A 17,999-nucleotide genomic window follows, 5' to 3' on the forward strand; every position below is an offset into this window, starting at 1 on the left:
TCTCTTGCCTAATGTAAGCCAGGAATTAATTTAGTGATTTTAAATGAATTGTTCATACTAAGTTCAGTTGTACCAAAGCAAGTTACATTAGCTAAGCATTGAAGATAGTTCCAGGCAAAATTTAACTACATTAACTGGTGCTGTGTTTATTTTATCTAAGGTACCTGTTGCTAGAGAAAGCACCCAAAGAACTTGCTGAGCGTACACACATTTTTAGTAGCTTCTTTTATCGACGCCTGACCCGGAAGGATAATGTCGGATCAGAGGAGGCGACTAACCTCTCGTAAGCAAAGTTTCTATAAGGTCACATGGCTTATTTTTCTGGTTCTTATCAAACCATTCACACTTTTGTAGCTGCTTTTATCTTGTTTTACTACCATATTAGTGCCATCAGTTCTAGATGTATAGGTCTTGCGCAGCCTGTGGCCACCTCAAAGTGAATTTGCTGGATTCAATGAGACTGGTAGCCAGGAAAACCCACCTTTTTCACTGTGCTACTGCTGGCTCCCTTTTTTATTTAATTGGGCACTGTTTCGAATTGTTCATTTTCAATCAATTTGTATTTATGCAAATTTGAGAGAAAAATTGAAGATTTGATTTGCTGTGAGTAAAATGTAAGTGTAAGATTTACCTAGAACAGTGTTGAGTTTATTAGGAAGTTCATGAAGACAACCTATTCATTAGTCAAGAATCTTTTTTAGTGTATTTTATAGGCCAGAATGCCTTTGACCACTTGTAGTGATGTCCTGGGCCAATAAGTGTCTAGTTTTGTGACCCTGCATTAGCTGAGTGTTTGCAAAAACTGTTTAAAATGCACTCTTTAAGAGTTGTAAATATTTGCAGTTTTTAATTATTTGGCAGTTCTGTCTCTAAAAGTTATATTTGATTGTATGTATGTTTTGAGAAGATGGACCAATTTCACTCTCAAAATTGAGGGTCTATGACTTATTGCGCTAAAGCCAACCTGCTGATTCTACAATGCCCACCGTTGGAATCCTTTCAGACCTTCAGTATTGCCATTTTTGTTTTTTTAAACTGTTAACCGGGCTTAGTTAAAGAAAAACTGAAACTGTTGAACAACAATTCTACTGTAGTTTGTTTATTTGCAAAACTGCATACTCGTAATTTACCAACTCAGACTAAAAGTAAGTATTGTGCTGCCTTTGTAGAGTACAGTACAAGAGACATCAACGTGTGAAAACGTGGACTCGTCATGTGGATATCTTTACAAAGGACTTCATATTTGTGCCTGTTAATGAAGAGTAAGTATGCATGGTATAGTCTATTGCAGAAACTTCTACTGAGTTAAATCATGAAAGTGATTCTATTAGTAGAACACTGAATCTGGCTAAAATGATGAGACTGAGCTACAACATTATTGCTAACTGACAGATTCTACAATCTTGTGGGATTATTGCAAGAGCTGTCTACAGTAAGATAGTTGAAATTATTAATACTAGAAGCGATTTAGTATTAAGACCAGCTATATTCTTAGCTGTCTATTTATATGGTTTGCCCATGGGCAATCTAATAATGTGAGAAGCAGTGGTAAAGTTTTGTAGTGCTTCAGCAGTGCTGCAACACACTATCATCACTTAGTGGTGGATCTATTCATAGAATCGTAGAAAGGTTACAGCACAGAAGGAGGCCATTCGGCCCATCGAGTCCGTGCCGGCTCTATGCAAGAGCAATCCAGCTAGTCCCACTCCCCCGCCCTTTCCCTGTAGCCCTGCAAATTTTTTCCTTTCAAGTATGTATCCAGGTCCCTTTTGAAGGCCATGATTGAATTTGCCTCCACACCCTCGGGCATTCCAGATCCTAACCGCTATTGGGCTCGTTGACCAGATCTTCAGTTGAAGACTGAGAGGAGCACTATAATATGAACTATTGGTAATTTTGGACTTGGGAAACATTGGTAAAATTCATGCCTATTAACTTATTACATGACATTTTGTTTGCAGGTCACATTGGTATCTTGCTGTTATTTGTTTTCCTGCATTAGACAAAATAGTTTATGAATCTGATTTAGCCAGTGAAACAAAGGCAAGCAAATTACCTTCAAATTCATCTTCCTCACTCTCATCTAATAATGAAAAAACGTGTATAGAACAAGTGTCAGCACCAGATGAACCTGATGGGAATACCTTTCAGAGTGCACTGTCACAGGATTCAGCAAGTAAGCACTCCTTGTCTTTTACTTGAATATATACATTTTAGAATCAATTATAGTTATTTTTGGTAACTTTTTAGGAATAGGTTGTATAGCAATCTTATAGAGAAAATTGTAGATTTAGCATGGGATCTACTATGGTGAATCACACAGCTCTCTTAAAGAAATCATGTAGTTTTGGATTGAAAGTACCAAGGAAAAAAAAAGTTATTCACTGGCTGAGAACCAAAACACTAAACATAGTTTACCAAAGCCTCAGAACATCTCACTTTATTGAAGAAATCAAACCTAAACAATGTAGCAATTGTTCAAATGCAGTTTTAAAAATCCCTGTGAGCTTCATCTTTCCAATACTTGCTTTAGCATTTAAAATATGTCAAAAAATTATGGTTAGATATGCACCTATCCTGTTTGCTACCTCAATTACAGAAGGCGGCCCACCACCACCATCACCTCAGGACAACTAGGGATGGGCAATAATGCCAGCCTTGCTAGCGACTCCCACATCCCAAGAATGAATAATAGAAAAAAAATAACTACCAGTGCCTTCTTTTGTATTTCTTCAGTAATTCACTCTGTTGCCAATACCGCCTAATTCCAGATGTTGCCTGGCAGCATTCTCAATTGGAAAGGCAGGCAGTCCTAAGCAGATAATAAAAACAAAGTGCTGGAAGCACTCAGCAAGTCAGGCAGCATCTATGGAGAAACACAGATGCTGCCTGACCTGCTGAGTGTTTCCAGCATTTCTGTTTTTAATTTAGATTTCCAGCATCCACAGTATTTTGCTTTAGTCTTAAGCGGATGCCTAATTCTTCATTAATAAGATAAGATGGTGTATACTTGCTGGGGATCTGATCTGCAGTAACTTAGGTTGACATTAATTAGCATTTGCAGTAATTCAGGGTGATACTGATTAGCATATAGAACACATACATTTTAATAAAAACAGAAAATGCTGGAAAAGGTCAGCAAGTGAGGCAGCATCTGTGGAGAACGAAAGGTCTTCAACCTCAAATGTTAACACTGTTTCCTTCTCTACTGATGCCTCACTTGCTGAGCTTTTCCAGCATTTTCTGAATTTAGTTCAGATTTCCAGCATCTGCAATATTTTGCTTTCCATACATTTTAATATTCAGACCAAATTTTGCTCTATTGCAGATGAAGATTCCAGCAGTGTTCCTTGTGTAACTTCTCCAGCATCGCCCACCTCTAGAATACAGGTAAATAAGACTGATGATTAGCTTAAATTCTTCAATGGTTATTATCTTGGGTGAGGACAATATGGTTCTAGGTTAATCGAAGAATAAGTATGTGGAAGGACCAACCACTGACTGGTGGAAAGGCTGGAAGAGATCTAGGATTATTGATGGACTCTATTTTGTCCTGTCTGAGTTTCAGAACAGTAATCCACAAAGCAAACAAAATAGTGTGCTCTAATGATTTGGGAATAAAGCTAAAGTCTGATGGCATCATGCCGAAGCTGTTCAGTTCTCTTGTCAGGCTTAAGTACTGAGTTCAGTTCAGGTCACCCAGCACAAAAGAAATGTCCAACTGGTGCAAAGAGGGCCACAGGGCTGAGTTCTGAGAAAAGCTCAAGAGTTTTCAGCCTTGAAAGGTGAATGAGTGGGAATATTAGAGGCATACAGGGTATAAAAGTGATCCAGAACATTATTTTGCACAATACCATCACTGTAGGATAAGGGGACATAAGTATACTTTAGTAAAAGGCAAGTTCAGAACTTATGTCTGGAAGCACTTGTTGATGTAGTGATTTAATAGCTGAAACGATCTTTGGTAGGGTTGTGGAGACAAACATTCTGAAAGCATTTGAGAAGCAGTTGGATGCTATGGTTGGAGGACCATAGGTTTCTGTGAAATGGTGAGGTGGATGAGGCCTCATCTGCACTTATGTGATAACAGGATCTCCAGTACCGTTTACATTAATATTTTTCAGGGAGAATTGCCTGATTTATTTTTTTTTCCTTCCACACCGACTGCTTGGAGGCCGAATTTTAGTGCCCTGATTGCCACATTGGTTGAGATTACTTAACTCGGCACAGACTGGGATTGAACCTGTATGCTTTATTTACATTTTGTAACTACCAATTGAGCCATTAGGGGAGCTGGAATACAATTTTATTTTAAATTTTATTTAATTTCTTACAGGAATGTATAAAGGTACCCATTAGCCTACGCCAACAAAAAATAAGGATACTCAAACAGTAAGTAGCTTTGAAATGCTAATTTACTAAATTGTTTTGATTCCGAGTGATAGATTGTTATTGAGAAGGAGTAGGTAGTCTTTTAGATGATGATTAGGAATGGTCATTAATGTTTCCATGTAAGGCTCCAAAAGCCAAGACCGTGCAGGCGGTGTGATGTCCCTTGCACTTGTCGAGTTGCAACTGCCAATTGTTGCAGATGTTTTAAGCCAAGAACTCACAGGTTCAGCTTAAATCCACAATCTTCCTAATATAGGCAGTTTGTTTCCCTGCAATCAAACCATAATATGGATTACTTGATAAAACCCCTCTTCTCGTCCCCATCCTCTGAAAAGGTAGCAGGTTAGTTTGGGTTTCATTATTCCATGATGGTCATTGGTGCAATTTGCAGACAGGACAACAACTGTCATTTCAGGCAGTGAGTGCTGCTGGGGGTTTGCTTTAGTTTTGTTCCATTTACCTAAAATGGAATTATCTTCTGTAGACCATCCCATCTTGTAGTCTAGTAGTCTGCTGATCTTACTCCTTTTTCTTTGTTTTTCTCTCTCTCTCTGTGTTTCTGTTTCCTCTTGTGCTCTGTCTCTGTATTTCTTTCTCTTTCCCCCCCCCCCCCCCCACCACCACCACCACAAATGCTTAGGGTACTGAGCTGTCACCTTTGGGGAAATATTTTAAATGGCCTTATGGGACATCCCAAGAATGTGATGAGGCAAACTACAAATGCTTACTTTTCTTCCTTCTTTCCTTTCCTCCTTTATTTTTTGTCCTTTTTTTCTTCTTCCTTCCTTCCTTCCCATTCATTCTCACTGCAGTTCATTGTAATTGTCACAGGGCTGTACTGCAGGGTACAGTAGTATAGTGGTTATGTTTCTGGGCTAGTAATCTAGAGGCCGGGACTAATAATCCAGAGAACATGAGATCAAATCCCATCATGGCTGTCTGAGAATTTGTATTCAGTTTTTAAAAAAAAAAAAATCTGTAAATAAAATCTGGTATCAATAAAAGTGACCATAAAAATGTCCTTCAGGGAAAGAAACCTGCTGTTCTTTCCCGTTCTGGATATGTGACTCGTCCCAAATCAACATGGCTGACTCTTAATTGTCCACTAAAGTCGACTAACAAGTCACTCGGTTGTATCACCATACGGACTGCAGCAATTCAAGAAGAAGGCCCACCATACCTTCTCAGGGCAGGTAGGGATGGGTAATAAATGCTGGACTTGCCAGTGATGCCCACATCCTGAGAATTAATTGAAAAAAATTTGACTGACAGGTTACTTTGGAGTTTACACTGTTGATTTTGTGGACCATGGGAATGGTTTGCTATCTGTCCAATAATTCTAAATGTAACACAATGGGATAATGTCTAGAACAGTCTCCATTAGGTAGACAACTGTATGGAGGCTTTGCATCAGAGTATAGTTAGGCTTGGAAGAGCCTAGGCAAGGTGATGGCTCTCAATCAATACAAATTCTTTTCCAGGACCTCAAAACTATGGAATCCTTCCCTTTCTCCTACAATCAACAAGAAAGAAAGAAAAATAAATACTAACATTTATATAGCGCCTTTCATGACCTCAGGAAGTCCCAAAGCGCTTCACAGCCAATGAAGTACTTTCAAAGTGTTGTCGCTGTCGTAATGTAGGGAACGCGGCTGCTAATTTGCCCACAGCAAAGTCCCACAATTAGCAATGTGCAAATGACCAGATAGTTTGTTTTAGTGATGTTGATTGAGGGATAAATATTGACCTGGACGCCAATAGGCTTTTAAACCCCAAGCTTGTAGTCACCTAATTACAACTTACAGATTTACGTCCTCTCCTGATTTCATTGGGACCTTGCAGGATAGGATGCAGGTAGCAGAGTTTCGGATTAGCTGAAGTTTTTGGAGGTTGGAGTATGGAAAGCCAACCAGGCCAGCATTGGAATAATCACGTCTGGAGGTGATAAAGGCGTGGATGAGGGTTTCAGGTGCAGATGGGCTGAGACAGGAGCAGAGGCGGGCAGCGTTACGGAGATGGAAGTGGACAGTCTTTTTAATGGAGAGGATATGGGGTTGGCAACTTACCTTAGGGTTTAATTGGACGCAATAGAAAACCGTCTCATTCAACCTGAGACAGTGGCCAAGGAGGGAGATTAATCGGTGGCAAGGGTACGGAGTTTGTGGGGGGTGCCTAAAGATGATGGTTTTGGTATTCCCGGTGTTCAACTGAAAAAATTGTGGCTTATCCAGGACTGAATGTAGGGAAGGGAAATTAGGGGTCAGCATTTAGTAGGAATGGGGGCAAGGGAGCAGGTGGTGGGTCTTATGGACAAGATAAAGGTAGACTAGAAAAAGATGCAGTATCACGGCTAGGGTAGGCGGGAGCCTTGAGACAGGTTTGGCTTGATGAGCAAGGTGTGGGGGGGTGGTACAGCAGTAGAGGCAGCTGAATGAATGGTCTCCATCGTAGTGATAAAGAAGTCTATGAGCTGCTTGCATCTGTTGGAGGTGAGGGTGGAGGAGATGGGGAAGATGGTTGGTAGTGGAGAAAAGAAGCCGGGGGTTATCTTTGCTGCCCTGGAGTAGTGGATGGTTTGGCAGAGGAGAATGAGGCCTGATAAGTACTTGATGTAGTCCAGCCAGATCTGATGATGGATGGCTTAACCAGTGGGCCAGATATAGTCAAGTCTGCATCCTTGGATTTATATCATATGTAAAACCATTGTTTGTTTTTGCAGGATAAACAAACTGAATTGTGGAATCTGACCCAAAAATACTAAAAAAAATCCTCAAATCAATGGTCATAGGATTAAGTTATTCAATCGTCCTGAAGCAGTGGGCTTGATTGCAGGCCAGTGTTCAGGGCTGAATCAGTTCCACATTTTTTATCAGCTTTTTTGGGCCGTATCATCATTTTTGAAGCTGTTCGTCAGCTTTTCCAAGTTTTGTAGGTTGGCATGTATGTCCTAATGATTAAGCCTGATTTTTTATGGTACTAGTGAGTGCTGAAATAAAAACAGATTTTTGATTGAACAAGCATGTTAAGGATTTAGGGTTCATTTACACTGTAGCTTCCTATCTGAGACCAGTAGCTGCAGTTTGGATTCGAACCAGACAGAACCCTGTTCTCAGTGCTTGGCTCCTGCCTGGCTAGAGCTGTAACAGTTACTCTGGGAGGGTGACTTCAGTGTTCACCAAGAATGGCACAATAGTATCACTACTGACTGCTGAGTCCTGCAGAACATAGGTGCCAGACTGGGCCTGTCAGGAGGTGAGGGAACCAACACAAGGGAATAACTTTCTTGACCTCATCCTCACTAACCAACATGTCTAGTCAAAGATAGCATTAGTAGGAGTGACCACCACACAGTCCTTGTGAAAAGAAACTCTCATCTTCACGGTGCTAAGTGGGACAGACTAAGGAACAATCTAGCAACCAAAACAGGGTATCCATGAGGCACTGGGCACCAACAGCTGCAGAACTATATACCACCACAATCTGTAACCTCATCTGGTATGCTCCTCACTCTTCCAGCACCATCATTCCTGGTTCATTGTGGAGGGTTGAATGGTGTGCGAGGAGCAACATCCCTTCCAATGAGGCACCAACATAGTGAAGCTACAACAGGGTTACCTGCATGCTAAACACCAAAAGCAGCAGATTATAGGCACAGCTAAGTGATCCATAACCAACAGGCTTGAAAAAAGCTCCATTGTCTGACCATATCCAGTCAAGAATGTGGTGGGTAATCAGGCAACTTACAAGTGCCTCATTAAACATTTCCACCCTCAACCAAAGTTGAGCCCATCATGTGAGTGCAAGGGACAATGCTGAAGTGTTTGCCAGGATCTTCAATCAACAGTACAAAGTGAACGATCCTTCTCAGCCTCCTCCAGAGGTTCCCACTATTATGGATGCCAGTGCACAACCAATTCAGTTCACTTTGTGACACTAAGAAACAGCTAAATACACTGCATATAGCAACAGCAATGGGCCTTGATAACCCAGCTGTAATGTTGAAACCCTGCACATCAGAACTAGCTAGACCCCTAGCCGAGCTATCCCAGTGCAGCTATAACATGGCATCATTGTGGAAAAATGCACAGGTATGTCCCATCCACAGAAAAAAGGCAAATCTAACACCGCCCATTACTACCATATCAGCCAATGCCAGTTACCACCATATCCACCTCCCCCAGTCATCAGTAAAGTGATGGAAGAAGTAATGCCTTCAAACAACACTAACTCGCCAATAACAGCTTTGGTTCTGCCAGAACTATTTGGCTCCTCATCACAGCCTTGATCCAGATGTGGATGCAAGAGCTGAATGTCCGAGTCATCAAGGCAGTGTTTAATTATATGTGGCACCAACAAGCTCTAGCAAAACTGAGGTCAAAGGGGAAACTCTGGAGTCATACCTGAAGCACAGGAAGATGGTTATGTTTGTTGGAGGTTTATCACAGCCCCAAGACATCACTGTCGGTGTTTCTCAGGGCAGTGTCCTTGGTTCAACTACAGCTCCTAAGTAATAACCTTCTATCTATCTTTGAGTCAGGAGTGGAGCTGCTTGCTGATCCTTCTATAGTGTCCGCTTCCATTCACAATTCCACCAATAGTGGAGCAGCCCATGCCTGACTACAGCAGAACCTTGAAAATATCCAGGATTGGGCTGATAAGTGGCAAGTAACATTAGTGCTGCATAATTGCCAAGTAGTCACCATCTCCAATGAGAGAAGGCCAAAACATTTCCTCCTAACCTTCAATGAAGGTTACATTTGACCAGAAACTTAACTGGACCAGCCATATCAAAAACATGACCACAAGAGTGGGGCAGAGGCTGGATACTCTGTCGAGTACCTCAACTCCTGACTCCTCAATACCACTCTAACCATCTGCAGTGTTGAAATCAGATATGTGATGGAATACTTATCATCTGCGTGGATGAGTGCAGTCACATTAATATTCAAGAAGCATGACACCATCGCAAAACACAGCAATCTGCTTGATGCACACCCCATCCACCACTGTGGCTGAAGTGTGTACTATCTACAGGAAGCACTGCAGCAATTTGCTCAGCTGACTTCGACAGCACCTTCTGATCCCCTGACCTCTACCACTGAGAAGGTCAAGAGCAACAGTGTCATGGAAATATCACCTGTACGTTTCCCTCCAAGTCATTCACCATCCTGTCACTATTTACTTTTACATAGATTCAAGTTCGTGGACATATACTGCCATTCTTTCATTGTTGCTGGTTCAAAATCCTGATATTTCCAACTAATATTAACATGGGAGCCCAATCACCGCAAAGACTGGAGAACTTCGAGGAGAACTACTACTTTCTCAGCAACTAGGAATGAGCGATAAATGTGGCCTGGCCATGTCGCCCACATCCCGAGAACAATTTTTTTTTAAAAACAGCCACTGGTCTCTAGCACGATACATTATATGGGCAGAGCTATCTCACAAAAATTAAAAACATAACTGTTTAGAGATTGGTAAAGGGAGAATCCTCGCGCTCTCAACATTTAAAATTTAACACCTGGTAGGTTTGCAAAGTATCCAACAGACCCATAATGTTAAAGTGGCACTAAAAATGTACCTTTGCATGAACCTTTTTTTAAAGTAGCCCTTGCTGCCAGGAAGCTGTGTGATATTTTGCCGGTTGGTTTGATTAGTTTATTTTCTGCTCTCTCCTAGCAAATGTGCTGTCTGTATTCATGTTGCGTACCAAGTATTTTTTTCTTCTTTGATTGTGATGTGAATGTATAAAGGAATTTTCAGTTTTGCTGTAAAGAAAAAACATTGTTACTTGAATTAGTTTGGTTTTGGAAGTTGAATTTAAAGCTGGCTACAACCATTTCCATTTTTATCAGCAATAATGGGTGTAGTTAGAAGGCTCAAGAATTAAGTATATCACCTGTATCAGGATTGTCAGTCAGTGACTTATTTTTCTTTTTGCTGATTGTGGTGGTGGTGAGGCTCAGGCCATTCATTTGTACCACAGTGATCTCTTCAGTCATTAGAAGCTTGGTAATAAAATTGAAGTAAGAAGTGGTAACTGAAATTATCTCACTTTTCCCCTCAGGCCATGTATTCTTATTATGGATTCACTAAGAGCAGCTTCACAATTGCACACAGTGAAGATTTTACGAGAGTGAGTATCAGTAAAGGATATTTGATCTGTCAGGAGTAGTATAGGTAAGGTAACTTATTGAAATTTATTTGAACTAAATGATGGAACATTAATTGGAATCCTCAAAAAAGCTGATGTAAGATTTTTTTTCTTTTTGTTCTATTACTTTTTTCCCTAATCATTTTATCGAATGCAATTTTATGAAGCTCCCTGGTAAGGTCATATACTTACAAAAGGTGATATCCATTCTGTTAGACCTGGACCACAAAATGTGTGAAGATAAAAGCGCAATATTTATTTTTTTATCAATGAAAATGCAAATACTGTTTCAGCTGGGACGGTGGCGGATAGAGGTGCTCCAGCTGGTACCAACTTTTTCTTTAGAGGGAGGAAATTCAGGTCAGGGTTCCCATTCCTTATCATTGTCCTGCTACCCCTACTGTAAATATACATGTGGCTGATGAGGACAGAACCAGGCTTGGTTGTAATGCCTTCTACAGTGAAATGGTCTGATACTTGCCATCATGGCTGACATGAATGCTCACTTGTCGAGCTATTAGATGATGACTGATGCCTGGAAAGGAGTCAAACCCCTTCTAGGAGAGATTGGGTGAGGAGAGTGAAGGAGGAAATTTTCTTTTTACCACGTGGCTATAAATGTTAATACTGTTTCTAATGGGTATAAATCCTCAGCACAAAACTGCACCCAATTAACACTGAGAGGGCCACAGGATAGCTTGCATGAGAAATGGAGAATTATCTCAAAGGTGAGCTAAAGGGTACTCTTTAGATATTGGGTGAGATACACTGTTGGGACAGAAAGAGTAGCTTTATTATTTTTCTACATCTAACTGTACTATAGCTGACCTGGCAGTATTTAATATATTCCCAGCACTAACTAACAAAATTTTGGAGACTGAAATTCATAAGCTCCCCATACCTAGCATTAGAGGTGAAGAAGGGGGTTTTGGAGAAGGTGATTTTTGCAGAAGAGTTTAGAATTGTCCTTACCTTTCAAAATGATCCTGGAGTAGTGAAACATTTTAACCATGTAGAGGGGAAGGTGATACTGCTTTGAGCAAGAGCATAAGCAGCATTTGTACTGTTGCAGTGGTAAATAACTTTCTTATTCATCTGATGTATGTGTCCCCAAGCTGCTGTTGCTCACCAATGTACACAGATGTTGCTGTTGCTCATTCCCATATGCTGCCCTTCAGTGACATTATCTGTATGCATCATCAGCTTCCATATCTATGCTGACACCCAGCTCTATACCTCTGCCACCCCCTCGACTCCACAACTTCCATTGTGCTGTCTTTGTGTGACATTTCCATGTATAAGCCAGAACTTTTTCCAGCTTAACTTTAGTAAGCCCAAGTTACTTTTGGCTCCTACCAAAATCCCTACACCTAGCCCCCTACTCCAGTCCTTTCCCTGGCTGCTTTTGGAGGCTGAATCTGATGGTGCACATCCTCAGTATTGTGTCTCTCCCGCAGCTGAGCTTCAAACCCCATATCCTATGTACCTCAAGACTAGCTATTCTCCTCCATAAAATCATCTGCTGCTATCCTTACCTCAGCCCCTCTGTCTCTGAAACCATCGCCCATGCTTTTGTCACTTCCCAGCTTAACTTCAGTACTCCTCCCAAGCCCCACCTTGCATAAACTCCAATTCATTCAAAGCTTCACCACCTTAGGGTCACCCATTTATCATTCTTGCTCTCTGATCTATTGGCTATCGGTTGCTAATGCAGTGATTTCAGATTCTTGTCTACAAATTCCGCCATGGTCTTGCCCCACTCTATCTCTGCAATCTCCTTTTAACCCAACTTCCTAGCTTGCAGCCTCTGATTTTTTTGACTCTGGCCTACTATGTGTTCTCGCTTCCCTTCTTTCCTTCCCACCATCAGTGACGTATCTTTCAATAATGCCCTTTTGGAACTTGTTTTTTTCCTAACCCCCTCAAATGATTCCTTGAGACCTATATCTTCAACCTTTCCTCCGTCACCTTCCATAAGTCCTAACTTTTGCTTGGTGCCTACAGCTGCCCCCCCTCCCCACCGTATCCCAGTCTTTTTTGTGATGTGTCTTGTGATATTTTGCTATGTTTAAGGTGCTATGCAAATACAAGGTGGTGGTGGTGTCAGTCAAACATTGTTCTTACTGTTAACCGGTGTTACAGTTCTGTTGATTACAATAATAAATCTGGAAGCTGTATTGACCCCTTTTCTCTTTTCTTGAATAGGTATCTACAGGTAGAGTGGGAAGTGAAAAGAGGACAACACAATTTCATGGCTGATAAAATGAAGGGCTCTGTCCCCAGAGTTCCTAAGCAAGATAACAGCAGTGACTGTGGCATTTACTTACTGCAATATGTGGAGAGCTTCTTTCAGGTAATTTTGTTTTGGTTAGCTGGGTGTCAGTCAATCATAGAAATCTATCGTGATGGATTAAGTTACTGAGTACTAGTAAGCTCCCTGTTGTTTGTCGAACTAGGATCACCCTACCTGCTGGAGCATTAGCTTGTAGGGTTAAATGTTGCCGAATGGGAAGATTCCTGGCCCTCAGACATAGGCCTACGCATCCAGGTTCAATTAGTGAGCCAGGCAAGCTGTTTAATCATAAGCAGTGCCGTGGAGTACTGAGGATCTACCTGGTTCAGGTATTGGATTACTGAGTTTGCCACACAGGGTTCATTGAGTTCTGAACCTTCATTACCACCTTGATCCCATTGGGGCCCTCCTTCCGTTCTGCTAGTTGGTTGTTAGAAAACTAGATGAGCCATCGCTAGATGGGCACCAGGTACCAGATCTCTGCATGAGCAGCAGAGCATTGCACCATAAAGTATAAGAATGCATTGCCACCGTCCTTCTGGCCGCAGCACATTCACATACCATACCTGATCAAGTGGTGGTTTCGTCATTTGGAGGTATGGGACTTCAGCAGTGGCTGCTTGCTTTTCTGCATTTTTCCCTTTCCAATTTTCTAGTTAAAGATAGTGATAGCAGCGAGCCCTGGATATCTGAACATTTATATTCATACCATTTCAACAGCTGTTATCCCAAGTCAGAATTCCCTCATAGATGTACAATGGACATCTTCACAGTGGATCTATACGGGACAGCTTGCGTTGTGCAAGCCACCTTACTGTTCTAGATGCTCAAGTCACCGACTACTTAATCCAAATCCTCACATGAAGAGGTTTGGCAAACAGGCACACCTATTGAAAGCAATGTAAGTGGGTTTTCTTTGAACTTTATGACTTTCTGCAATCTTGTGTAAAGTCACCACCCATTCTATTTTTTTAAATTCGTTCATGGGATGTGGGTGTCGCTGGCAAGGCCAGCATTTATTGCCCATCCCTAGTTGCCCTTGAGAAGGTGGTGGTGAGCCGCCTTCTGGAACTGCTGCAGTCCATGTGGTGAAGGTTCTCTCACAGTGCTGTTAGGTAGGGAGTTCCAGGATTTTGACCCAATGACAATAAAGGAACGCCACTATATTTCCTTCCTCGAGAGCCCAATCCAGCCTATTCTTTTTTGATTATTCCACAGGCCTCCAGAGCAATCTATATGTGTGCAATGATAGCCAACAGAACCATCTTAAGAGCCATTGATATTGCTGAGATTCCTCAGTAATTTTCATTCTCATTAGTCCCCCATCTTCTGGATAATATATAACTGTGTGCTCTGGAATACTGAGAGTATGAGTAGCTCAAACAGCATCCTGTTCAGCAGCCACAGTAGGGAGGCTCCAAAGCGGGTCAGTTATCAGCACTATTCTATAAGATCATAGCTGTCTGCCCACTTGCCTTAAGTAGCTTTTAGGAATTTGGCATGCATGCTGTCCATGCCTGTTGCCTAATTTTTAGCTAGATAATTGAATTTTAAGCAAATTTTCAATGGGAATGTGGTCTTATTCTGGACACAGCACCATTGTGATTACCTTTTTGAGCATTTTTTTTAAAAAAAGAGAAAGCTACTCTCAGATTTTCACTAATTTCCACCCCTCATTTTCACCCCTTACTTAGATGGGATGTCGTATGTGTGGTTTTGAGTTGGCATTATGCATTTTGCTACAGATATTAGTGTTTTAGATCAGACTCCATACCCCTTACCATTCCTACTCCCTTAGCTTAGTCAGCCCAGGTCTTGTTCCCAGGCATCATTTATTCTTTCTGTTCATCCTTGGTCATGGAGGTAGGAATGATTTACAGGGTGGTGATGTGTCTGCAAGAGGCTTTTAGGGAGTGGAGGGAAAGTTCCAAAGGGGTTGGTTCATGCTGAAGTCTGCAAAATAATGCAGAATTTTGGAGGTAGTGCTTCATCTGGCTATAGTGGTATTGGTCATATTGAGTGACGTTATATTTGTCAGCTAGTTGGTGGTGGTCTAGAGGAGCTGCCGATTGTGCCATATTGGGGAGAAGGCTGACAGACCCAGTGGGATCTTTAGGCGAACACTGATCTGTTTCCAGGCTGAGAGTTCTAGTGACAATGGCTTCTGGCTCTCTATTGGTCTCTTTTGAGGGTGCATGATTAGTAAGCTGGTAAGGGGGTTGGAAGGAAGGTGCTGGCTTCCATTCCCAGCCATGGGTTTTGTTGGAGGGCAGCGAACTAGGACACAATCACTTAGATCTGAGCTACCCAGTAAGTGTGTCTGAAAATTTGGGAGACTAAATCCTCTCATTTGTCAACTGGAGGCATTTGAAGCATATTCACGGCCTTTTGCCCATCAAGAGGAACTAGAAATGTGATGGTCCAGGTCACATAATAGTTAGGTTGGTATCTTGATAGGCAGCATCTGAAATGTCGAGGGAATAAGGGAGACGTATCCCATTTCTATTTGCTGTACACTGCAATGATCTGCGGCACAGTCTGTTCCTCTTGATTCAAAATTACTTAATTCAAAGCTTTTTAGCACCAAATTCTGATTTTACTGTGTTTATATTGCTTCAATTTTAGTATGACCGTCGTTTCATGAGCAGGAGGTTCTCAGCAACGTGGGCTGAGACGCATAGAACACCTAGAAAAAATAGGTCTCTTATAGAGTTCAACTAAACTTGCATTCTGCAGTGACCTTAGGCCTAGGCAAATTGCTGAGTTTCCAGGATTACTGTGGAGGCAGTCAAGAGAGGTGGTGGAGAGTTAGAGCTGGGAGTCATCAATGTACATGTGGAAGCTGACATGTCAGTAGATGATGCTGACAAGGGGCAACATTTAGATAGGGGAGGAGGCCAAGGATACATCTTTGAGGGGCTCCCAGGTGACGGGGCAGGGGGGAAAGAGAAGCCATTGGTAGAGATCCTTTGGATATGATTGGTTGGTAAGAGAGGAATCAGATGAAGGCAGTCCCACCAAGATGGACAACGGAGGAAAGATGTTGGAGGAGGAGGAGGAGGATGGTGCGATTGTTTGCCTTAGGCTGCAGAGAGGGCGAGGAGGGATAATCCACCATGGTCACTAGAATCCCTTGTAGAGTTGGGAACACCCCAGTTGCAGATGATGTTTTACTGATCATTAGGGTGGAGTTGTTTTCCAGTAATAATTCTGAGCAATGTTGAGTTTTGGATAAATGTAAGGAATCTTACAACACCAGGTTATAGTCCAACAGTTTTATTTGAAAATCACAAGCTTTTGGAGGCTTTCTCCTTCGTCAGGTGTGTGTGGAATTCCTTGAAAGGTACCGCATATATAGACAGAGAACAATGCCTGGTGATTACAGATAATCTTTCCAACTGCCCGTTATCAAAGGAATTGAATAGTGTTCAGACAGAGAGACATTAGATACAAGACTACCGAATATACAAATGGCCAGAACCAAAGATAGAGAGAGAGAAACATCCGAAAGGAAGAGAAAGAGAGAATATGACCAGTTGTATTAAAAACAGATAACTTTTTTTTCCACGCTACACGTAACCCCACCAGCGGGAAAAAAAAGTTATCTGTTTTTAATACAACTGGTCATTGTCTCTCTTTCTCTTCCTTTCGGATCTCTCTCTCTCTCTCTCTCTCTCTCTCTCTGTCTTTTGGTTCTGGCCGTTTGTATATTCGGTAGTCTTGTATCTAATGTCTCTCTGTCTGAACACTCTTCAATTCCTTTGATTGCCTTGATAACGGGCAGTTGGAAAGATTATCTGTAATCACCAGGCATTGTTCTCTGTCTATATATGTGGTACCTTTCAAGGAATTCCACACACTCTTGATGAAGGAGAAAGCCTCTGAAAGCTTGTGATTTTCAAATAAAACTGTTGGACTATAACCTGGTGTTGTAAGATTCCTTACATTTGTACACCCCAATCCATCACCGGCATCTCCACATCACTTTTGGATAATTTAGTGAAGTTCAATTTTATGTTTGAGTTTGTTAATTGAGTTCTGTTCAACTTAATATTGAGGCAGTTATTTGCAGCACAACTGGACTTACTTTGGTTTTGATGACCACAAGGAATTGGCATAGTGATTGTGTGAAGCAGAATCAAGGGGATCTGTATTAAAAACTGGATCTGGTTTGAACAGTGACTAACCTGGGATGCTTAAGTGTTCCATTTTCACAATACACTTTACTCTTACATTGGCTAGTGTCTCTATTTCCTCTTTTCAAAATTGTATTCTTTCTTTCTCTTTCCACAGAATCCTATCACAAATTTTGAATTACCATTGCAACTGGATAAATGGTTCCTCCGACAGGAGGTAAAGAAAAAACGGGAGGAGATACGAGATTTGATTCTGCAGTTACACAGTCAGCAGAGAACTGATAGCTAATGAATCTGTACACATTGCACAGACAGTGTACTAGATCGTTTCAAAGCTGCTGATCATCAAGTATCTATACACCTTGGAAATGTGAAGACTTTAAATTTGACTGTAAATTTTTGAACTAGTTGACTAAAAATGTGTAGCATATTCAGTTTTAAAATAGTTATGTTTATAGTGGTGTACAGTTTAATAAATTATACTGTTTTGTGACTTCTTACTACTTGCTGTTGTGTATTTCTTGCATTGTTTTTGTCACCAAAATGACTGGTATTGTTGGCCTATTCATAGAACATTCAACTTCCCTGCTAGAAGGCCACAGTGCAAATCTCCATCTCAGTTTAAACTTGATGTGATTTGGCAATAGTTAAAATGCTTGTTCATCAATTGGAACAGGGAGGAGGGAAAAATGTTCAGAACTAATTATATTCTGGAATAGTGCACTGCTTTCAAGTATTCACAGAATAGTAGTGATGGACGATATGAAGTTTGTGTCCTAGCTATCCTTGCTGAGAAAGAAAGTATGATGTTGGTTGAGAGGCATTGGGGCTAAAGAAGGGGTGAGAGCACAAGGTAAGTGGAGGAATATTTTATAAATCTGTAGGCCGTATTATTTAAAATCATCAAAACGTTCTATTTTCCTTTTTCGCTTTGTTGAACTATTTCTGTTCGTACCCTCGTTGTTGTTTCATTGCTGGCACGAAGTGTTATAGTTGTAAACTTCAGTGTAAATTTATGCTG

General features: G+C 41.2%; 1 protein-coding gene across 3 annotated transcripts in view; it reads left to right on the plus strand.

Annotated features, from left to right (window-relative positions):
• senp7 (SUMO specific peptidase 7) overlaps positions 1 to 17,481 on the plus strand; it is a 77,816-nt gene extending 60,335 nt beyond the window's left edge. For all 3 annotated transcript variants that reach the window (XM_067993098.1, XM_067993099.1, XM_067993100.1), the window contains 8 exons: positions 161 to 283; positions 1,170 to 1,262; positions 1,962 to 2,176; positions 3,329 to 3,390; positions 4,337 to 4,392; positions 10,463 to 10,531; positions 12,755 to 12,902; positions 17,136 to 17,481. In XM_067993098.1, coding sequence (XP_067849199.1) covers positions 161 to 283; positions 1,170 to 1,262; positions 1,962 to 2,176; positions 3,329 to 3,390; positions 4,337 to 4,392; positions 10,463 to 10,531; positions 12,755 to 12,902; positions 17,136 to 17,267 — 898 coding nt within the window. In that variant the 3' untranslated portion in view covers positions 17,268 to 17,481. The remainder of the gene's footprint in view (positions 1 to 160; positions 284 to 1,169; positions 1,263 to 1,961; positions 2,177 to 3,328; positions 3,391 to 4,336; positions 4,393 to 10,462; positions 10,532 to 12,754; positions 12,903 to 17,135) is intronic.
• Positions 17,482 to 17,999: the final 518 nt, after the last annotated feature.

Source organism: Heptranchias perlo, chromosome 11 (genome assembly GCF_035084215.1).
Source record: "Heptranchias perlo isolate sHepPer1 chromosome 11, sHepPer1.hap1, whole genome shotgun sequence".
In the NCBI taxonomy this organism is placed as follows: Eukaryota; Metazoa; Chordata; class Chondrichthyes; order Hexanchiformes; family Hexanchidae; genus Heptranchias; species Heptranchias perlo.